The 24,198-nt window shown below is 32.4% G+C and overlaps 3 protein-coding genes across 3 annotated transcripts; 2 read left to right on the top strand and 1 right to left on the bottom strand.

The window, feature by feature from the left end:
- The first annotated feature begins 490 nt into the window (after positions 1-490).
- LOC110639551 (GDP-fucose transporter 1) lies at positions 491-4,873 on the top strand. The gene is given in 5 exon segments (XM_058138963.1): positions 491-638; positions 3,307-3,439; positions 3,619-3,970; positions 3,972-4,347; positions 4,350-4,873. Coding segments are annotated over 5 exon segments (1,302 nt in total). The 3' UTR covers positions 4,643-4,873.
- A 754-nt stretch (positions 4,874-5,627) lies between these two features.
- Positions 5,628-7,906, bottom strand: LOC110639548 (pentatricopeptide repeat-containing protein At1g08070, chloroplastic). Its single transcript, XM_021790551.2, has one exon. The coding sequence runs from the start codon at positions 7,840-7,842 to the stop codon at positions 5,698-5,700; it is 2,145 nt and encodes a 714-aa protein (XP_021646243.2). The 5' UTR covers positions 7,843-7,906; the 3' UTR covers positions 5,628-5,697.
- A 3,410-nt stretch (positions 7,907-11,316) lies between these two features.
- Positions 11,317-12,530, top strand: LOC110639559 (uncharacterized). The gene has a single exon (XM_021790561.2). It carries the CDS (start codon positions 11,336-11,338, stop codon positions 12,521-12,523), a length of 1,188 nt encoding a protein of 395 aa, XP_021646253.2. The 5' UTR covers positions 11,317-11,335; the 3' UTR covers positions 12,524-12,530.
- Positions 12,531-24,198: the final 11,668 nt, after the last annotated feature.

Genomic DNA, 24,198 nt, shown 5'->3' with positions numbered 1-24,198 from the left:
CTTTTTTATAGCCTTGCAGAGGAAGCATGTAAACTTCCTCATCTAAATAGCCATGCAAGAATGCATTATTAATATTTAATTGAAAATTGGCCATCTCTTTGCTATTGCTAAGGCAATAAAAATTCTCACTGTAGTTAACTTTGCAACAGGTGAGAATCTATCTTTGTAATCCAAACCCTCAACCTGATTGTAACCTTTTGCTACCAAACAGGCTTTAAATCTGTCTACCTCTCCATTGGGCTTACATTTAACCTTATAAACCCACTTAGATCGTATTGCTTTTTTCCCTTTAGGTAACATAGTCGACTCCCAGGTGTTATTTTTTTCCAAAGCTAATAACTCTTGCTACATAGCTTCAATCCAGTTTGCATTTGTTGATGCTTGAGCATATGCAGAAGGTTCATGAATTATAGACACATTACACATATAAGTGTGGTAGGAAGGGGTAAACTGTATAAGAAAAACAATACCTGAATTAGAATGTGATGTAATGATTGAAGATGTAGAAGCAAGTGGACTAGAAGAGGAAGCTGATGTAGCTAAATTAACAAATTCTATAAGCCAACTAGGTTTATATACTTTCCTAGAAGACCTTCTAAGAGGAACAAAAGTAACATCTTCAAGGGAAGAATGTGCTGGTGATTCAAAGGATGGCGAAGAAGAATTAATAGAATTATGTTCTAGGAAGAATTAATAGAATTATGTTCTAGGACTGACTCATTAACTGGAGAGGAAATATTTGGAGAATTGACAGGAGAATTAGTAGAGGAAGAAGAATCAAAGACAGAAACATGAATAGAAACTGACTCAGAAGAGAAAGTATCTTTAAAGGGGAAAATTGTTTCAAAGAAAATAACATGTCTACTCACAAATATATCCCCAGTGTTAAGATTATATAACCTATATCCCTTATGGCTCCCTAAATAACCAAGAAATACAGACCTAATAGACCTTTCTACAAACTTATCCTTATAAGGTGAAAGATTAGTTGCATAACATAAACACCCAACAACTCTTAAGTGATCATATTTAGGAGGCCTACCATATAATCTCTCATAAGGACAAACCCATTGAAATTGTTAAACAGGCAATCTATTGATCAAATATGTAACACTAAGCACACATTCAGACTAGAATTTTTTTGGTAATTTTGCTTGAAGTCTTAAAGATCTAGTAGTGTCCAACAGATGTCTATGTTTTCTCTCCACTACCCCATTTTGTTGTGGAGTATAAGGACAAGATTTCTGATGTAAAATACCATTAGCACTCATCAATTGAACACAAGCTTTACTTAAAAACTCAGCACCATTATCTGTCCTAAGAGTCTTAACAGTAACACCAAATTGAGTTCAGACCATGTTAATGAAATTGGATAAAATTGTAGCACATTGAGATTTGTGATGCATCATAAAAGTTCAAGTTGCTATAGTAAAGTCATCCACAATTGTAACAAAATATTTGGCCCCTGTAACTAATTATATTGGATAAGGTTCCCAAATATCAACATGAATGAGAGAAAAAGCATGTTCTAGTTTGATATGACTAGAATAGAAAGGCAACCTATACTATTTTGCTAGAGGACATATCAAACAAGTGAAATTGTCATCAGATTCTATTGACAATCCTTGTAAATATTGCATTTTCCCAAGAGAAGCATGCCCTAATCTAGAATGTAATAAAGAAAATAAAAGTTTAGAACCATTGATTTTATTCTGAGAAGTGGAACAGGAAATTCTCTCTTTATTACCTTGATGCTTAGAGATCATGGTATTTACAAAGGGACTCAATTTAGTGAAATGTTGAGAAATAGTAAGTAAAACCTGTTCTATAGTATGAGAAGAAAAACTCAGTTTATTAATTTTGTTAAGACTTGCTTCCTCCTTTCCAACTATAGCAACATCTTTAGTCAGTTGGTCCTGAAATAAACAAGTTGGAAAGAAAATGAGTTTCAAATTTGTGGTTTTAAGAACTTTGCTAACTGACAATCGGTTATACTGGAAATTTGGTATATAAAGAACATCTTGAAGTGGTAATATGGAATGTAAAGAAATGTGACCAGCTTACCATCAGCTAAATGTACTACAAGTGGTTGTGTAAGGTGATGAATTGTGTGGAAAATGTGTTTAGATGGTGTCATATGATCTGTGGCACCAGTATCTATTATCCACTCGCTATCTACATATAGTTTAACACAACAAGTACGCACTAAACCAAACTTACTAGCAAAAGTAATTAAATTTGAATAGAAGAACTTCCTTTTTGTGACATGAAAGATGGCCCTAGCCCTGTTCCTGCCACCAATGCAGTTTTCCCTTTCACCAGCTTATGAATTTCTTGTTGAAGAGAATTCAACACAGTATTAATCTCTTCAATTTTGGAGTTATCATAAAAAATTTCTAGAGGAGTATCCAGATTACAGACACTCTCAGCTATAGCAACCATTCTATTTCCATATGAACCTTTATATTGCTAACCAGACAGTGAATTGCCCTTGTTTCTACCCTTAAACGAGTCAGGATACCCTATCAACTTGAAGTAGCCTTCCCTGGTATGACCATCCGTATCATAATATGTACAATGCCCTTTCCTCAGATTATATTTCCTCTGATCCTTCCTAGCACCTTGTGATTGTGGTTGTGATTTATTAAAGAGGGCTAAAGAGTCAGTAGACTCAGAAACACTAGACAATACTTGTTTCTGTGATTCAAACTTAAGCACTGCAGAGTATGCCTTATTAATGGAAGGCAAAGGATTCGTCACCAACACTTGATTCCTTACTTGATCAAATTCATCATTAAGCCCCATTAGGAATTGCATTACCTTATTCCTATTGTTAATTTCATCAATAAGCTTTGAAACACCACAAGTACATAGAGGTAGAATATCAATAGACCCTAACTCATCCCAAAGCTTCTTCAGTCTAGTGAAATAAACCAAGACAGAATTATTATCTTGCGAAATTGAAGCTATTTTCCTCTGTAATTGGTAGATTAAAGGGTCGTTACTCTCCCCATATCTCTCAGTAATATCTAACCAAAACTCTCTGGAAGAGGTCGTGTAGATAAACGCCTCAACAAATTCTCTAGATATTGAACTCAATATCCATGATGTGACCATGTAATCACATCGTTTCCATTGTTCATATGTCTCAAAACCCTCATTTGAAACTGACACTATACCTTCAATAAACCCTTACTTCTGCTTGGCTCCAAGAGCAATCTTCATTGCTCTACTCCAAGATCGAAAGTTACTACGAACCAGAGGTGCAGAGACTAGTATCATACCTGGATGGTTTGAGTTTTGTAGATTCAACGAATCGTCAAAATTCTGAACTCTATGATCTTCTTTTCCAGTTGATCCTCAAGCAGTTTGCTCTCCATTGTTCTGGCAATATCCCATTCTCGCAATCGAACAAGGCTTCTCTCCCTTCTCAAGTCTAGTTTTACAGAGAAAATGTCACCCAAGATCTACCCGCTCTGATACCATATACAATTTAGGAAAGCAGAAGAGAAAAATGCCATTTCACTAAAATAAATCCACTGTATAGAAGTTTTTATAGTCTCACTAATACATGCACTACTAAGCCTAACAATACTAAGCCCAACATCAATGTTACAGCCCATTAACAATACATCAGCAACTATACCCTACAATACTCTGCAAGCAATTAACCGCTAGTAGTCTCGTCTTGGGTTACGCTCTGTTGAAGCCTGCTTGCTGTGATTAACAAGCCATTACCGAATTCAAGTATTCAGTCCTTTTAACTGCATTGCAATACTTGACCTCTGCGTTGGGCGTGTGGGTTTTTGGCAAATTAGGATTTTTGCGTAATGATGCCTTCACATAAGAAACTGCCAAGAAGTTTTTACCTGCTGCAATTGTTTTCTACCTTGCAATCTTTACAAATACCAATCTTTTGCGCCATGCCAATGTGGATACTTTTATAGTGTTCAGATCCTTGACACCCCTTTTTGGTTGCTGTTGCTGATACTGTGTTTTGAAACCAGCCGATCCCATCGAATCTTATTTTCTTGTCGTTGTTTATCATTTTGGGTGGTGCTGTTGAGTATGTGGCCACCGATTCTGCTTTTACTTTGACAGCCTACTCTTGGGCATTTGCTTTTTTAGTCACCATCACTTCGGTGATGGTTTATATCAAGCACATTGTGTCAAACGTCGGGTTGAACACATTGGGTCTTGTGTTGTACAACAATTTATTGGCATTGATGATGGCTCCGATGTTTTGGATTCTCACAGGAAAGTATAATGAGGTGTTTGCTTCTTTGGGATCAAAAGCTGGGAATTGGTTCCAATTTGATGCATTTTTTGCAGTTTCTTTGTCCTGTGTGTTATTAGTTTCTTTGGCTTTGAGGCGAGAAGGGCGATATCTGCAACAGCATTCACTGTGACTGGTGCAGTGCATAAGTTTCTTAAAGTTGTTATCAATGTTCTCATTTGGGATAAGCATGCCAGTCCATTTGGTTTGCTCTGCCTACTCTTCACGCTTGCTGGAGGTGTTCTCTATCAGCAGTCAGTTACTAGACCTGGAGCTGAGTCCGTTCCAAAGCAGACAAAAAGTGAAAATGATGGCCATGGAGAGAGTCAACTTGTCAAAATAACTGATGGTGATGAGGAGAAATAAGGTAGAGCATATCTAGTAAACAAGCTTTTGCATTAAAACTATTATTTCATTTGTTTTCTTAATCTATTTAGCTTGGATGATGAATTAAAGGGGCTTATTGTGATGTATGGTCGTTTTATGAGTTATGCTTTACTGACTGGATAAATCATCAAATCTTTGTAAGATATGACCAATATCGGATGTGGATATAACTTGGAATATATTACTGGTCCTTGCCTTTTTTGAGTTGCATCTACTTCCAATTTATCTGTCTTTGCCATTTTTATGCTTTAAGCCTTTAACAGAAGTTGTTACTCTATTGAACACCTGATGGTTATTTTCATCAGAACTACTTTGGCGGCCTGGATTAGAGGTTGCCCTTTTAATTTTATGGTTCTATTTCCTTTCCGTTTCTCCAAGCATTGCGCATGATTAAAATTTGGTCTTGCGTCAGTAAGAGAGCACCATGTTTTCATGCAGGTCTAGCCGTCCATTTATTAATTTCTATTCTGTTTGAACAATGATATAAATCAAGCTGAACTTCGTAGTTCTTTTCAATTGCCAATTGGCATAAGAGTTTTGCAGTTTGATCCGCCATTCAATAAAACCTTTTGTTGTGTGGAAAAGTTTTAGCCTTTCATTTTCTCTTTGTTGCATGATGGGGAGCTTGCTTGATATGCAGGAGGCAAAGAGATGCGCTTTTTCCTTACCTATCCAGTTTTGCCAAAAAGTAGTGCTTTAGCTTGCAGATTTGAGTTCTGTGGGAAATTACTTGAGAATTATCGATTTTATTTCCATGAATTTCCTTGATACTTTGCAACTCTATGAACAGTGGAATTACCCATGTATCTGAATTATTTCCTATATTCTTTTATTGTGTGGAAGATGATTAATTTGCCTTGTTTTGGACCTACCCAGAACACAGGTGGTCCTTTTAATCCAGGAGCATACAACTTTTTGTTTAGTAAATCTCTGCATTTTAATCAAACTATACAAAAAGCGAGAATTTTGTGAATGTAGTGCTGAAAAAATTTGTTAATTTTGAACTATATCAGAACAATCTATTGTTTCTTATGTCACCAGAAATCCTTGCATGAACAAAATCCATCTTTAAAATGGTGAAACCGACTCCTGTCCCTCACAATTATCTCTCGATTGTAGAGTTTTGATATGAGCTTTGTGGCTGTGTGGCAATCACTGCACACGCGAAGGTTTTTCACAACTCGGAGTGGCATCCCAGGACTTGTGTTTAAGAGGCCAAATGCAATTGCCAGTTTCTCACTGTGAAGGCTGAGTGCAGTCTCCTTTTCCTCTTCATCCATGTCAAATAACACTTCTGCTTTATTAGGAACATAACCAGCTTTCTTTAAGCGGCTAATCATGTCCTCCAGCATTTTATGGATCTCTAAGGATTGAGAGTGGGATGAATCACCCTTTACAAATTCATGGACAACTCCATCAACCTCAATCAGGCTGCATCCTGGGGGTTTTCTCATGCCTCTTTTCACCATCAGTTCCCTGATTCTTTTAGCTTCTTCCCACCTCCTTGATGATTTATAAATGTTAGATAAGAGTACATATGCTCCACAATTTTCCGGGTCCTGCTCCAAAAGCCGTTTGGCTGCTCTCTCTGCAGCTTCAAGATTTCTATGGATTCTGCAGGCACCAAGAAGACCCCCTAAAACGTAATGATCTGGTGCCATTGGCATTTTCTTTATCAACTCCTCTGCTTCAGCTATCCGACCAGCTCGGCCTAATATATCGACCAAACCACCATAGTGCTCAATCGTAGGCTGAATGCCATAGGTATCAGCCATTGATTTGAAGTGTGCGATCCCTTCATCCACAAGTCCAGCATGACTACACGCAGCCAGAACCCCCACAAATGTGATTGCATCAGGCTTAATTCCGTTACCCTGCATCTCATGGAAATACTCCAGAGCCATCTCCCCTTGCCCAGACATAGCAAGACCAACAATCAAGGCTGTCCAAGTCATAACATCTTTCTTAGGCAGCTCCTGAAACACGCATAATGCTCTTTCTATGCTTCCACACTTCGCATACATGTCTACCATTGCTGTTCCTAGGGCAACATCCACGTTGATTTTTCGCTTCTTGATATAGGCATGTAACCACTTACCAAGGTCAAGAGCACCCAAATGGATGCAAGCAAGCAATAAACTCACCATGGTGACCTCATCCGCTTGGACACCCTGAACTTGCATTTGACGAAAGAGTAGCAAAGCCTCTTCATAATCACTATCCTCTACGCACCCATTAATCATGATATTCCAACAAAACAAGTTCTTTTCCTGCATCTTGTCAAATAGATCTCTTGCCAGTGATACACAACCACATTTGCAATAAGCATCCATGAGAGCCGTTTTGAGGACCTCATGGGATCCAAAACCATTTTCATCAATGTACTCATGAATCGTCTTCAACAATGCCAAATCTTTTGCTCTTGCACAAGCAGTCAGGAGATTGACCAACGTAACCTCGTTCGGACTCGCATTTTCACTCTCCATTCTCTCAAAAAGCTTCAATGCTTCGTGGGGTTGTTCCCATTGCGCATAAGCACCAATCATTGTTGCCCATGAAACCACATTCTTTTCCACCATTTTATCAAATACCTTTTTAGCTGACACCAAACAACCGCAATTCGAATACATATTCATCAAAGTGTTCTGGATATAGGAATCTGATGCGAAACCGAATTTTGTGGAGTGACAATGAAGCTGTTTCCCCTCGGATAAATTTCCACATGACTTGAACAACGAAGGATATGTAAATCTATCCGGTATCTGTCCTTCAACTATCATCTCTTGATAGAAAAAAAGTGCGTCTCTATGTAAGTTCTGGTTTGTGTATCCTCGGATTATAGAATTATAAGTATAAGGTGTGGGATTGTGGATTTGAGAGAAGACGAGACGAGCATAATGGAGGCTTCCAGAGTCTTGGAGGGCGCAAAAGCCCACAAGTTTGCCGGCTTCAAAGGGTTCGAAGAAGAGGCCGGTCCTGAGCATTTGGGCATGGATTTGCTTGAGCTCGGACATGCTGGAGCATTTTTCCAGTGAAACAAGACATGGGTGCGGTTGATTTGGACAGTTGGTGCTGTTCTGGGCGGTCATTGGAATAGTGATGGTGGGATTTCTAAGCAAGGTATTGTCTAAGGATAAGGGTGGTCTATTGTGGCAGTGGAGAGAGAGTGAAGCAGCCATTGCTGCTCTGCTTGTTTGTCAGCATCAGTCAGCTAAAAATATCTGGTGCTAGAATTTTATGATTTTCTGCATTTCCCAGGCTGAGCTAAAAGCAATGAGACCTTTGCAGGCTGCCCATAAACCAGTCCATCAGGCACAAATTTGTTGGGCCAGTACCCATCAACTCTGTTCTCTTGATCCAGTACCCAAGTCATTTTGGTTTCACTTTTTTTCTTTCTTTTCTTTTCCTTTCCTATTTTTTTGCCGTTAATGGGATCCAGCACGTCCTCCATAAGACTACAGAGAAACAGGCTTTAAAAAATAAATTATAAATTACACTCTGATGCATATAAAAAATTACATATCAGTTTATTTTTTTAATTTGTAATAATTTAATTTCTCAAATTTAATTTTATTAATAAATTAATTTTTATAATTTAAATAAATTAATTAAAAATATATTTAAGCTTGAATTTTTAATGAAAAGTTAATTTATTTTGTAAATTAAATTTGAATTAATTTACCTATTTAATTTAAATAATTGTATTAATTGAACACAATTTTATCCGGTTAGCATAGTAATATAAATGGTAAAGCATATCCCACCTCTTAAACTTTTCCTGGAAGTCTCTAAACTTGAGTTTAAATCAATTTTGCTTATGAATGATAATAGATAAGGTATTCTAGAAAAATATTGAAATTGAGCTCAAGTTTGATTCATATTTTTCAATACTTGAATTCGTAGTAAACTCAATTAAAATTTATTATTAATTATTTAAATTAATCCTAAATTCAATTATTATTATTTAAAAAATATTTAAATTTATTTAATTTTATATATTTTAATTAATAATTTACATAAAAAATATTTTTATTAATAATTTATATTTTAAAAACCTTAATAATTTTATCAAATATTTAAATTTTATTTTATTTAAAATAAAATATGTAAAAATTAATAAATATTATTATAAATAAATATATTTTTATTTAATTAATTATTTATATAAATAGATTCAAGTAACAAATACACAACATGTAAAACATAAACCTGATCTAAATCCCCCATAAATATTATTTTTTAAAATCAAATTCATCTCAAGTCTTATTATATATTACCAAACCCGTCCTGATAAGATTTGGTCCAATCAAATACCTGCAAATCCCTATTCGTTACCATTCCTAATTTTACTCCCTTTAATTTTAAAAATTACATAAATTGAATATAAAGTTGCTGGTGAATTGCTCTCAAATTAATTTTTGTTATCAAATTAATTAATATGTAATTGCTTTTTAAAAAAAATTTAGATTTTTAATTAAAATTTTAACTAATAATATTTAATTATTTGTAACAAAAAATAATTAAAATTAAATTTTTTTTAATATAATAAAATTAAGTTAATAGATTAATATAATAAATTATTGAATTATTAAGTGGGTATTAATATAATATAATATAATATAAATTAATAAAGGAAATTTTTTTGTATGGTTTTTAATTTGATTGAATTTAACACACACAGATAGATATAGTAAAAGGTTACGTAAAATTTTGTGAGGCTAAATTGGTTCTTTGGCGCAACTTGCAGCTAATTTTACAATATTCTTTTACTCAATAGATCAGCCGGTTTTCAGTTGGAAAACTGGTTCAAATCCGGCCGAATTATCAGTTCACTGGCCGATTTAAAATACTTCGCTCCGGTTTTCTACTAATCAGGGTTTAATGATTGAGCTAAATAGAACTTTGGTTTCTAGTTAAATTGGTCTGGTTCTAATGACCATGATATTATTATCTAATTAACTATATTTACTATTTTATATTTACAAAATATTAATTATAAAAAATATTTAATATTTTTTAAATTATATAATTATTTAAATATAAAATTCAAATATAAAATTTATTTTATTAATAAAACAAAACTCCATGACTAAATTATTTCAAATTTTATTAAAATTAATGAAGTTAATGGTGAATTTAAATGGTAGAGACTAATATGAAATCAAACCTCAGACATTAAATTATTATAAATTAAAAAATAGGAATTGATTTGTAATTTTTCACATACTTTAGAGATTACTTTATAAATTATATAAAAAAAAAAATTCATTTATTAATATCCCATTTCCTTTCCTAGCCTCTGGTGGTTGAAGGGCATTTGACTCTTCCGAAGCACAAAGGACAGCAGCAAACTGAGCAGAGCTTCCACATATTCAGAAATTTATTGAACACAAGGAATTGAATATTAGGCTGCTAAATGTTATGTCTTCAAAGGAGCATAATCCAACAATTAAATTTTCGCATTTTTGGCTCTCACTTCATAGTTTAATACTTTTTCCCTCTAGAGCCACTTGTGTACAATCCACTAAAATGTGCATTTGTATTTTCTTTACTCATGAAAGATAAGGAAAATTTATAATTTTACCTCTAAATTTTGTTTTATATTATATTTTGGTACCTAAAATTTAAGAAATTAATTATTTAGTCTTTAAATTTTATATTATATTATACTTTAATATTTATAATTTTAATATATATAATAATTTAATCTTTCAATTAATTAATGAAATTATTTTAAACAATAAAATTATAGAGACTAAACTGTTCAATATATTAAAATTAAAAAGATTAAATAATTAATTTTTTAAATTTTTTAAATTAAATTATAATATAACGTAAAATTTATGAATTAAATAATTAATTTTTTAAAATTTAAAAATTAAAATATAATACAAAATAAAATTCATCAACTAAATTATAAATTTCTCAAAAGGATAATTTAAAGAAAAGCAAAACCTACAAGATATATATTCATTTGACAAAAGTTAAACTACACTCTCCTAATTTTCCCTACTAAATAATAATAAAAAAAAAAAAAGAAAAAACCTTCCACTGCCATTAAAGAAGGTCCACATCAGGTGTCCCTCTCATCAGCCCACCAACATGACTCATCCCTCTTCAATTAAAATAACCATAAGCATTGCCTTGCTTTGTCTAGCGTTGGCGTTTTAAAGGCCACACCACTGTCACCACTAGGACCTAATAATTCTTTAGTTTACACGTACATAAATATATATATATATATATATATATATATATATATATATATATATTTTTTTTTTTTTTTTTTTTTTTACTTTAAAAATTCTCCTTAATCATTTAATTTAATATTATATATATAATCCAACAAAATTAGTCCAATTACTCAAAATAAAAACTTACTTATCATCGATTAAATTATCAATTTTTATATTTATATAAAAGTCAACCTTTACGTAAAAACAAAATGCAATGTCTCAATTGCCTCCCACCGTCCTTTCCCCTGACCACTATGACAAGTCCCATGCATGGCCTGCTTTGTTGGATAATTTGTCCTTTAATTGCATAATTTAATAAGTTTAATTCATTAACCCAATAATATAATCACATATGAATTATATATTCATTAATGAATCCACCTGCATTGCCTCTGCATTACCACTCCCACATCTCAAACCTCTAACCCAACCCTCTATGGAAAATCCTCGAAATTTGTCAACAAATTCTATTGGATTTTGCCTTCTTCCTTCGGAACTCATACACCGCATACTCCTCAATCTCCTTATACCTGAAATTCTTTGTCTCAAATCTCTCAACAAATCATTATCTGATTTAATCTCTGATCAACATTTTGTACGCTATTACAATTCGCGATCGAAGTCTACCACCTGGCTCTTCGTCTACAAGAAACGCTGGCATCGCGACGCTGTGCTTCACGGCTTTTCCAATCAGTCCGATCGGTGGTTCAAGCTACAAATTGTCAATTTGCTGAAACCTTTGATCTCTCCAGGTGAGAGCATTTACTTTCTGACAGCAAGCGGCGACGTTTTCCTTTTTTCCTCTAACACTCGTAAGGCAGTTATTGCTGTTAATTTGTCTGCGAAGACAGTTAAAAGGATTCCTCCAAGCCCACTGGGTCCACGTGGCACGTCTTCTTGGCGAAGATCTGGGATGAAATTGGTTTCCGGATCGAATAGTTTTCGTTTTTTGTTCGCGGAGTTAGTGGAGAATCGACCAGTTTTATTTGTGTACACGTCAGAAACTGACAAGTGGCTTTCTATGGAAGCAAGGGAAAATTTTGCTGGATTGCCACGTGGCTTCCAAAGAGAGGATGATTACATATTTCTCAATGTTGTCAATGGACCCTATGAAAGCGTAGTAATGATGGCTGGATTTGAATCTGATGATGCTCCAGTAGTTGTGCGGCCAAGATTTGAAGGCGGAGGAGATGATGAGCAGCAATTAACCGTTGGATATAGCTGGGGGAATGTGATTGATCGGTTATACGTGCACGGTGATGGGCACATGTTGATCATAAAATCCAACGGTGTGGGTGATGCGGATACAGGAGCGAGGATGTTAAATGGTATAGAATTGTGGGCCTTGGGGTCAAGCGGTGGGCAGTGGGAGCGTAATTCAAAAGTTCCAAGCAGAATAATGGAGGAAATTATGAAGCCGTATAGGGTAATAATGGGGTGCTTAGAGCGAAGAGATGGGGTAATTAGGGCAGTGTTGTTGTCTAATTGTGAGGTTTTATGGGATATAATCTGGCTATCTTATGATATAAATAGGTGCTATTGGACTTTGATTCCAGTCCCTAATTGCAACATGAAAGGCCTAAACATGGCTGGGATTGCCTTTTCCTCCGGCCTTACTCTGTAAAAGAAATGGAGACTAAATCTTGAAGTTTTACTCGAATTGAAATATACAATTTATCAATGAGAAGCTTGTAATGCATGAAGATTACTTATTTGCATTGTTTTGTATTTGAGATGCTTGAAAAATTTGTGAACCAAAAATATTTTATGATTAAAAAATATGTATGATTAACTACTTGAACATTGTATATTAAAAAAATAAATAAATAAGTAATGGTGATGAATGATTTGGTAGAAGAAAAATGAATTATTTCATCTATAACATGCATGTTTAATCTATTTTTTTAGTTAAATTAATTTAAAACTTTAATTTAAGTTTAATTTAATCATGTAATCATCTAGTAAAACTTACCTGTTGAATATAATATTTAATTTGTCCTTGTATTTATTGAGCATGCTCAATATGATTTATTTTCATCTAAGTAAATAAATTAATTAATTAAATATTTTTTATAAAATTAATTAAAATTAAATAATTAATTAAAATTAAATAATTAATTAAAATTAAATAAACTAAAATAAATATTCAAATTATCAACCAATGATTTAAAAATATTCAAATTATCAACCAATGATTTAAAATTAACTATAATTAATTTAAATTAAAAATATAAAATATTATTTTTATAATTTTCATATAATTGATTATAAATAAATATTTAAATAAATTATAACTAAAATATGAAAATATGATTTCATATTTTCATATAATTAATTAAATTAGAATATTATACTTTTAATAATTAAAAATTATTTTTAAGTAATTTTTATTTTAATTAAAATCAGATTAAATTGAACATGCAACTTATGCATCGTGTACATTGTGATTCTATTTTAAGCCAAATAGAGATTAAGTTGAAATTTATAAAACAATTTGATTAAAAATAAAAAAATAGACTAAATTAAACATACGTTATTATTTTTTTTAATCATTTAACTATTTGTATAAAAAACTAAAAAATAGATAACAGAATTTTTTTAACGTGCAAATTAAATAGCCTTCGCACTTGCATATTATATCCTCCTTTTATCTTTGACTGCAGATTGTTATTTGTAAAGCTTAACCTTGGATATGAATATTTATTTTGAAAATTTATTATTTAGTGCATAAATTTTTAGCATTAATAACATTTGTGTCTTGTATTTTAGAAATTAAACTTTTAGAAGGTGTTTAACCTAACTACTTAATTTTTATTGTATTTTTTAACTTATAAATTAATTTAAAAATAATTAATTAATTGTTTAGTAAAACTATTTAAAATTAATTTTTAAATAATTCAAGTGTTTGATTAAAAGTGCTTAAAAGTAATTTAATTTATTAAAATGACCAAAATAGAATATCTGATTGCTAAAATGGGATAGTATTGATATTTAAAAAATTATTAGGATAATACAGTATTTTATTTTATCAAAACAAAATTTTAAAATAAGTAAATAAATCATAAATAAGGAATACCTTACTTATGACTTCTGATTATTTAAAATAATTTTTTAACTTATAAGTAAAATTAAATACTGATATTAGATAAATAAATATGTATTCGGATAAATGACACATATAAGTATTTAAAGTATTCGTACATATGCTATCAAAGAAATTGGTGAGCATGATGTGGAGGTGCATATGTTCCTAGAAGGAGTCAAATATCTTCAAGATACAAACATATGAGCCATCAGATAAACAGGGCCTCGTCTCAAATGAATCTGGATTCTCCTTAAACCTAATAAAATAGAAACCTACTCAACAACACCCTTATCTTTGTCTCATTGTCACCCACAACCCTGAATCAAAGAAGGACGCTTGGCCAACTTTCACATCAAAGCAGTCGTATAGTTCTCATAATGAAAACTCTAGATGATTGACGACCTCGTTAGATGAATTCACCATGACAAACACTAACCCCATTGCAGTTAATGTCATCAAAATAACATAACCAACATGCCGGAAACTATACGGACAATGGAATTAACATCTGTCATTATGTTGACAACACCACAATCTGCTTATAAGAAACAAGGATTGGAGATTTGAAGCTACACAGGCCTAGTTCCAGTAATATTTAACTTATTTAAACTCGAGAACCTTTTTCATTTATAAGACTAATGTGTGCACTTGATTGGGTGAACTAGTCAGATGAGGAGTCTAATATGCTTGCCTGACTAGTTATCGTGTGTCTTTGTTGGCCCTATTGTATCAGGACCATTATTACAAAAGACAGTCTGATGGGACCTCTTAAGCAGATTCTGTTATTAAGATAGCCCACTTGTAATGACTTTACACGTGTCAAATGAGCATTGGCATGTTAGTTCTATAAATAAAGATCCCTCAATGGTTAAATGATAAGATTCTCGAGGCCATACCATGACCATGCATGAATCAACCCTTGTAAGTAGCCGTAACTGCTTAGCAAAGAGTCGTATGAGTCCTAAAGACACCCTCAATATTATCCAAATTCACCTCAGCTATGTGACGCATGCTAGATACGATCTGAATCTTCAATTATCAATTGGCTCCATATGTGGGAACCGAAGCAAGTCTTGCTGAAGTTCCCTAAAAACTAATATTCATACATGATATGCCCATTGAGACCCACATGGCCAACGAAGAAAATCCTTTTTCTAACCTAGTCACAATTGGCCAAAGTATTAACCCTATAGATATCCCTCCATCGATACAACCCCTGTCAGCCATTCCTAATCTTTGGGCCTCCCTACTTGGGACCCCACCTGTTAACAACCTTAACACAATATCCTCCTCTAACCCTTCTTACCATGCCTCAACAATTTCTGCTTTACTTGCAATAATTCACCCTTTTGCTATTGAATATGGGCATTCAGACCCTTCTGAGTCTGTGCCAATTCCCCTCTAGTCTTGTGCAGGTCTGCGTTGAGTTCCTCATAAGCAATATCCCACTGAGCAATAATTCTCTCAACCTGTGAGCAATGCTCCTCTACTTCTTTTAGCTTCTGTTCATACTATAGCCTCATACTGTCAAGATCCCTCTGTAGCTGCATATTCTAAGACCCTAAAAGGATGTTCTGTGATTAGTGACTTATTCTGAGAGTTCAGTTTCCTCAATTTCTCGAAGTCAGTGCATACTTTTGATACATTTCTTCCCTGTGCTTCTCTTTAGCTTCCTCACAGGCCTTGGCAATAGCCATATCATGATTGAGAGTGAACTCCTCAGTATAGTGTTCTATTCCTAAGACATTCGTAAAAGCTTGCAAATTGAGAATAAGAAATTAGAATTTATAGCAATAAATATATGATATAGATTATGAGATAGAACATTGAAAACAAAAATAACAATACCTGGAGAAGCTATCTTTCATGTTGCCAAATAGAGAAGAAGGCGAAACTACTAAAAAACCCTAAGCCAACATAGTGAACTTTAAAAAATAGCACATTAAGGACATGAACTTAGGGTCTTTAGTTTTGCATACTCACCAAAAACCTAGTTCATCACAGGCTCGATGACCAAAGAAGGAGGTGCATCTGTAGCAAAAGTCGAATCTAGCAACCCTGTAGATTGTTCCACCTTTGAGTCAAGAGCTGCCTACACATCGAAACACTTTGATCTGAGCTTTTTGCTCTTGGCGGGCACTTGTTTAGGGATGGCGACCTGAAAAGCTTTTCCCTATCCTCGTCCATCAGGCTGAGACCTCTTCCTCTTAGGATGAGCCGCTTCTAGCTCCCCAAAGCCATCTTCACTTTCACACCTCATTTCATTAGAGTCCTTTTTCTTTTGCAGAGGATTGTCAAGAGTAGCTGTGGGAGCAGGGAGAGGAACCACTGAGAGAGGGAGAACCACTAGAGGATGAGAAGATTTGGAACCTATAAACTGAGGAGGGCTTGAAGGCATTACCAAAAGCAAAGGACTTTCTAAGATTTTAATTATATCCAATGCTATTTGGGCAACCACTCGTCCTTCAGCTAATTACTTCAAAATGAGGGACCTCTATTCCTTCATAAGAATAAAATGTTCAGGGCAGCTAACCCACTTAATGTCATGAGCCACTAAAATAGAGTCAGAAAGTTAAAAGTTAACACTAAAAAAGGGAAGGACAGATGAAGACAGAGAATAACAATCAAGGTAAAATGAAAGGGATCACTTACAGGTCACTTTGACATCGATACTGAGTGGCATTCGTTTGCACTTGTTCACATCTAGATTGTACTGAGTTCAAACACATAAAAAATAATTCTTCCAAAGGGGCAAGGTAAGGCATGTCATCAAGCTTGGATGAGATTTCTGACCACTCTAACTTCAAACCCTAACTAGACCACTTGGGTTTCATCTTCAACTTGACAATCATGAATTGTTTGTTTTAACCATGAATCGAATCAATGTAAACCATGAACAAAAACATATTTGGCTATTGCCAAATGCATAAAACTCATTCACTTTTCTAACAGCTCGAAAGAAAGTCCTAAAGAGGGAGACGGTAGGGTGAAAGCCCCACAAGTTACAAATGTTCTCGAAACTGCTCAAGAACTGGATCGAATTAGGCACCAACATCCTTGGAGAAAAACCAAAGTAATTGAAGACATCAGAGAAAAATTCTGCGGGTGGGAGCGATAACCCGTATTCTAATTGTTTCAGATAAATAACCATTGATTCTGCTGTTAACTAGGGCTGTGCACGGTTCCTAGGGATTCCTAACCGAACTGAAAAATCGTACTGAACCGAACCGAAATCGAAAAAGAACCGTTACTATAGGAATTGAAAAATACCGAACCAAACTTAATTTAATGTTTTGGTTTGATTCTAGTTTTTTATGAAGAACCGTATTGGAATCGAAGAACCAATTATATATATATATATATATATATATATATATATATATATAACATAATTTATGAAGTGACTTAAAATTACATTAGCTATCTTAGTTTTAATTTTATTTTAATTATAAAAACTATTTCATAACTATCTTAACTTTTTTCTCATCTCATGATTATCTTATAAATAGAATGATATGTTAAATTATAATATTTTTTATTGATTAAGAAATAAAAATAGTATAATCTTTGTTTAATTAAAAATAATTTAGAATTCAATTTTTTAAATAATTAAGATAAATTAAACCATTTTAATCTAAAAATAATTTAAAAACTTTTCATATTAAATTTTTTACATTATAATATAAATACCCATATTTACATATATATATATATATATATATATATATATATATATATATATATATATATATATATAACCTAATTTATGAAGTGACTTAAAATTACATTAGCTATCTTAGTTTTAATTTTATTTTAATTATAAAAACTCTATCATAACTATCTTAACCTTTTTCTTATCTCATGATTATCTTACAAATAGAATGATATGTTAAATTATAATATTTTTATTGATTAAGAAATAAAAATAGTATAATCTTTGTTTAATTAAAAATAATTTAGAATTCAATTTTTTAAATAATTAAGATAAATTAAACCATATTAATCTAAAAATAATTTAAAAACTTTTCATATTAAATTTTTTACATTATAATATAAATACCCATATTTACATTGAAATATAAAAAGCTTTAGGTTTATAATAAGAAGTTTTTATATAATAATTTAAAAAGATTTCTATTGTAAAAATAGCATTTTATACATATTTTACCTTATTAGTAAATCTACATTGTATTGAGAACTCATGATTCACAAATAAACCTAAAACTATCTATCTTATTCTCTTCTCTCACAACCTCTTTCTTCAACAGCCACCTTCCATTTGTGTTTCGAAGATTCCACAAAGACTTACATCAGTCTCTCTACTAAGTCTCAACCTCAACCTCCCATCTTAGATCTTACGCTACTCAACCCATAAGTGATAACCTCTGTGTCATCACCACTTGGCTAGCCGAGTGTCTCCATTTATCTCATGGCCCTCAACTCGCAAGGTCTCTGTCATTGCCACTTGCTAGCCTAGTATCACAAGTGAGTTAAGGAAATCTATTCCATCAAGTGGGGGATTTTTTTGTCGGCAAAATTAATTGAAGGATTTAAGAAAATTTAGAACTGTTTGTATGCAATTTTTATGTCAAAAGCTCATTAGATGATTGGTAATGCATGCCATCTATTTATGAGTAACCATAATATTGTCCTTCACGATCTATTATTTATGGCTTAATGAAATTCCCATCTTAGGGGAAAAAAAAATGTATGCCTTCTATTTTGGTTTGTGGTGGCCACTGTACATATTATGGTTGTCAATTTATGAGTATCCTATAGTAAATATTGTTTGTAATCACTATCAGTACATGACATATTACTTGATCTGTTCATGTTTTGGTTCAAAGCTAAGTTTTGGTTATATATATATATATATATATATATATATATATATATATATATATGGGTTTGTGGTGGCCACTGTACATATTATGGTTGTCAATTTATGAGTATCCTATAGTAAATATTGTTTGTAATCACTATCAGTACATGACATATTACTTGATCTGTTCATGTTTTGGTTATATATATATATGAAGAAACGAAAGCGTGAAAAACACAAGTTTATACCATTGAATTCAAAATTTTTTACCTAGGGTCACATGCATCATGCAAGATTTATTTTTATCTATTTGATTTCAATGATAAACAACATATTAAAACTCTTTTAATATGTTTTTGGATCTATACTTGCCATTTAAGATTTTAAAATTAATCAGATTAATTTTAGAACCTTAGATTAAATCAAGAATGATTACACTAACCTCTTGATGCAATCGCAGTGTCCGCCTTTGAGATTCGTCTTCAGGACACCAGATGTTGTCCCTCTAGCTTGTCCACACCAAGAACACCTATGGCAGCCCTTGAACAGCTTCTAAAGCTTTTTCTATTAATTAGAAATTCAAGTTCTGCCTTTTAAGATATTAGAGATGTAAACAGGATACTAGAAATAATTTCTAGTGTTCTTAATTCAAGAGATTGATTGCTAATCTCTTTGAATTGATGAGAGATGAAGAAGAATAGATGAAAAGCCTCAAAATGGCGTGACAAAGGAGAGGAGTGGCTGCTGGTTGTTTTTCTTTTTATAACAACACTTAAATAGCTAGGTTAACACATTAAACCCTTGCCACATATCACCCTTTGATTAGCTCTAGGTTTAAGTGACCCAATCACATTGTGCCAAGTGTCAAACCTATATTTAATCTTGATTTTAATCATCTTACATGATTAAAAACATTTGGCAAGCTTATGTGTAATCCCATGTGTCACCATCTCATGGTGCCACGTGTCACACTGTGAAATTACCAAAATGCCCCTGTTTCTTAATTTTGAGTTCTCAACCCAAAATAATTATTTCTCTTCTTCTAATTAATTTATATCAAATATAAATTAATTAATTAATCTCTATTAATTAATTTTTCATTAATTAAATTCATATTTAAACACTTTAAATATAAATTTAACTTATATTATACATCCAATAATCTAGATTTGGTTTCAAGTCATGCTAGGAACTTTGCAATTTAATTGCAAACTAAACCTATTTAATTAATCAATTAAACTCTTTAATTAATTAATTAAATCATATTTAAATAGGTGATAACTTGTGTATGTGTGTGACTTACTAGGCTCATCACTAATTGGCAATGAGACATGATATCAACTCTTAATATCATCAGAACTCTTTCTTACCATAAATGATTTCTCTAAATCATTTTATGCACCTCATAGACCATGGTTAACAGCTAGCATAGCATGCCATGGACACCCAATTAGTAATAAGGTTTACCTTAAATGAACCTATAATCATATGTTACCATGCACTAGAATCTCTTTGTTACAAAATCCCAACTCAAGCTGGAGTCATGGTTTATGTCAAACTCCATTTGCTATGAATATTATGTTCTCTTTTAATTCCAGTTCTTGATTAAAAAGATTTTCTCATCATAAACTCTTTTCTGAATAAATCTATCTGTCCTGGCCAGGAACTTGAAACATCAAGAACAATTAAATGAACATAGGATTTTATCTCTATTTACTTAGAGGAACAGATTCCATCTTGATCAACACCTACCTCCATATATAACTAGTAGGAGCCAACAGATACCCATATACCCATACACAGTACAAGTATGAAAGCAGTATCAAACTCAAACTACCTATATATAAGATAACTGTGCTATCTCAGGTCTAAAGATTATCTGCACTGATATGATTTATGAAAAAACATTGACAAGAGTAAGCTCCATGTGCTTGTTATAAGTGTCACTGGTTTGGCCTACTTATCATTTATAAGTGCCTATCATGTTTGTTATATGGCATGAGACTCACCATTCCATCTTATTTATATCTCATATAAATAACTTGGGAACAAACATGAATACAATCTTTCTGGATAAGTCATGTCCTTATTATGAAGTATCCTCAATTGTGAACCTATTTATGATACTTTGTGCTAGAAATATTGTCACTCATATTCTTAACAACTTAAGAATAATATTTCTAACAAAATATCAATGGACCTTTTCTATTACACATAAATATATTATGTAAATGGAAAAGTAGAAATGCCTTTTTATTAATAAAAATATGTACAAGATACATACTAAATGATATGCTCTAGGGCATACTACTAACAATATATATATATATATTTCAACCCTATTTTTTAATCATTTAATCATTAATATTCTAAATTTGACAACAAGAGTTGAACTTGTATAATTTGATGATATTTGCATTTTGGCATTTGAATCATATGCTTGTGCTACCTCAATTTTTTTTTTAATAATAATTATTAGATTAACTGATTTTGAAATAATAAAGACAAGTTGTCCTTAAGAAAATGATTTTGAAATAAAAGAAACAACCATACAGGAGAATGTTTTACTTATGATAACTTGTATAATTTGATGATCTTTGCATTTTGGCATTTGAATCATATGCTTGTGCTACCTCAATTTTTTTTTTAATAATAATTATTAGATTAACTGATTTTGAAATAATAAAGACAAGTTGTCCTTAAGAAAATGATTTTGAAATAAAAGAAACAACCATACAGGAGAATGTTTTACTTATGATATCTCTTTGGACTTAATATTATTAAACTAAAATTTTAAAAGTATTATAGATGTAACATAATTTCAATTATTATACATAATCATTACTATGAATGAAGAAGGAATGACATGAACTTCTTTAAATTATTTGGAATTCAATCTTCAGATGTCCTGTTCATATTAATATATTTAGTATTATGTTTACTGAACACTGAATTTAAAAATAATTGATTTTCCACTTTTTAGCTTTTCCTTAGAAAAATGAAAGGAAACTATTCTAAAAAATTGAAAAGAGCTGCTAGTTCATCCTTGGATGGAGACACTGAAAGTACGGATCTACGTCAAGCTCCCATGCCTGCCTCAACTTCAAGTACTGGCAAGTCCTTATCCAAGGATTCTCAATGTGCATTTTATGCATCAAGCAAGCCACCAATGGTTCCATCTCAAACTCCATTGGATGTGGATGAAAATATGCAATAACCAAATGCTAATGAAACTAATGAAGGTAACATAACACAATCTACTGCACATCTTAAGTTGAAATCTAGGAATGGGGTTTGGGTTCACTTTGAGAAATTGATTAATTTTGAGGGTAGGGCTCGATGTGCGTGGTGTAAAAAAGAACTAAACTATAAGAGTGAAAGTGGCACTTTGGGAATGTGGAAGCATTTGAGAGAATCTTGTAAAAAGTACCCATATACAAAAGATTTAAATAAAAAAAAGTCTTAAAGAATCTTATCTTTTCATAAGGGTTCTGGGGGTGAGGATGTTAAGTTAACTTCCTGGCAATTAGATCAAGATGCTTGTAGAAAGGCTTTAGTTAAGGTGATAATCAAAGATGAACTTCCTTTTAGGTTTGTTGAGAAGGAAGGGTTTATAGAGTTCTTACAAGTTGCTATGCCACAATTCAAAAATTCCATCTAGACATACAATAGCCAGAGATTGCTATCTGTTGTTTATTTCTGAGAAGAAGAAGTTGTCTACATTCATTGCATCTCAATGTCAAAGGGTTTCTTTAACCATAGACACATGAACTAGTATTCAAAACTTATCTGTCTTATGTTTGACTACGCATTTTATTGATTTTGAATGGAAAATGCAAAAATGCATCATAAATTTCACTATTAATAAGAGTCATAAATGGGTCAATATTGGTAATGCCATTGATTTTTGCGTAGAGGAGTGGGGTTTGTCTAAGGTTATATGCATCACTGTTGATAATGCATCTTCTAATGATTTTTCTATTTCATAATTAAAGAAAAAGCTACTTAAGAAAAATGCATTTGTATTGGGTGGGGATGCATTTCATATGAGATTTTGTGCTCATATCATTCAATTAGTTGTGCAGGATGAATTTGATGTTGTGCAAGGTTCTATTAAAAGGATTAGGGATGTGGTGAAACATATAAGGAGCAATCCACAACGCTCTGAAATGTTTGAGAAGTGTTGTCAATTGGCAGGACTCAAGTTTAAATGCTCTTCACAATAGATTGTCCAACTAGATGGAATTCGACATATTTAATGTTGGAATCTGCACTGACATATTAGAAATCCTTTTATAGATTATAGGATATAGATAATCAATTTCAAGTTGAATTTAGGGATGAGTTGCCTAGTGAATTTGATTGGCATAATGATAGGATTCTTTGCAAATTCCTTAAGAAATTCTATAATGTCACTTTTAAGTTGTCTAGGTGTTTGTATTCCACATCTAGCATTTACTTCCCTGAGATCATGAAACATAATTGTGAAGATATTGGAGATGAGAGAATAGTTGAAATGGGCAAGCAAATGAAGGCAAAGTTTGATAAATATTGAGGTTCATTAAATAAGATCAATGTGATGCTATTTGCAGTAATTGTCCTAGACCCTAGATACAAGTTAAATTACATCAAAGCCAAATACGGTATTTATTATTCTGAAAGTGAGGCCAAACTCTTGGTTGATAGAGTGGTAAATGCTTTAAAAGAAATGCTGAATAAATATACGAGTTCAAATGATCAAACATTTGGGTGATCGTGGTTCTGGTCAAAATGCTAATGTTGAAAAATGTGATAATGCAATGATAGAAGAAGATGAAGAGAATGATGATTACTTTATTCAAATGAAGGAGCAAAAGTTGGCTTCTGAATCTGAGTTGGATGTGTATTTGGAAGAACTTCCTGAGAAGTTCACTTTGGATTTTGATTTATTATGGAAGGTGAATTCAGTGAAGTATCCAGTTTTATCCAAGGTTGCCAAGGATGTTCTGGCTATTCAATGTTCGACTATAGCTTCTGAATCTGTATTTAGCACTAGAGGGAGGACTTTGGATCAATTTAGGAGTTCTTTGCTTCCAACTACTACAGGAGTCTTGATTTGCTACCAAGATTGGTTGAGAAGTGAAAACAAACCCATCTAGCTTGAAGAATCCATTGAAGAGCTTGAAAGTTGGGAGTCAGGTATAACTATTGCAATAAATATTATATGATCTTAATTATTCAATGTTTGCAAATTTTTTTCTTTTGACTTACTTTCTTTTTCATGCAATGAAATTCAGAGATTACTCAAGATCCTGAAGTTATGGAGATTATTATTCCAAGAACTAGAGTCGATTGCTAGATATTATGACTTGTGAATTGACTTGATATTTTTTTGACCTTCAATTAATTCAAA

Source organism: Hevea brasiliensis, chromosome 17 (assembly GCF_030052815.1).
Source record: "Hevea brasiliensis isolate MT/VB/25A 57/8 chromosome 17, ASM3005281v1, whole genome shotgun sequence".
Lineage (NCBI taxonomy): Eukaryota > Viridiplantae > Streptophyta > Magnoliopsida > Malpighiales > Euphorbiaceae > Hevea > Hevea brasiliensis.
This window is presented reverse-complemented; position numbering and strand designations above follow the sequence as displayed.

What these genes read in the sequence shown, in the direction of transcription:
- LOC110639559 (XM_021790561.2), top strand. Translation starts at nt 11,336, where the DNA reads ATGGAAAATCCTCGAAATTTGTCAACAAATTCTATTGGATTTTGCCTT.
- LOC110639548 (XM_021790551.2), bottom strand. Translation starts at nt 7,842, where the DNA reads ATGGCTGCTTCACTCTCTCTCCACTGCCACAATAGACCACCCTTATCC.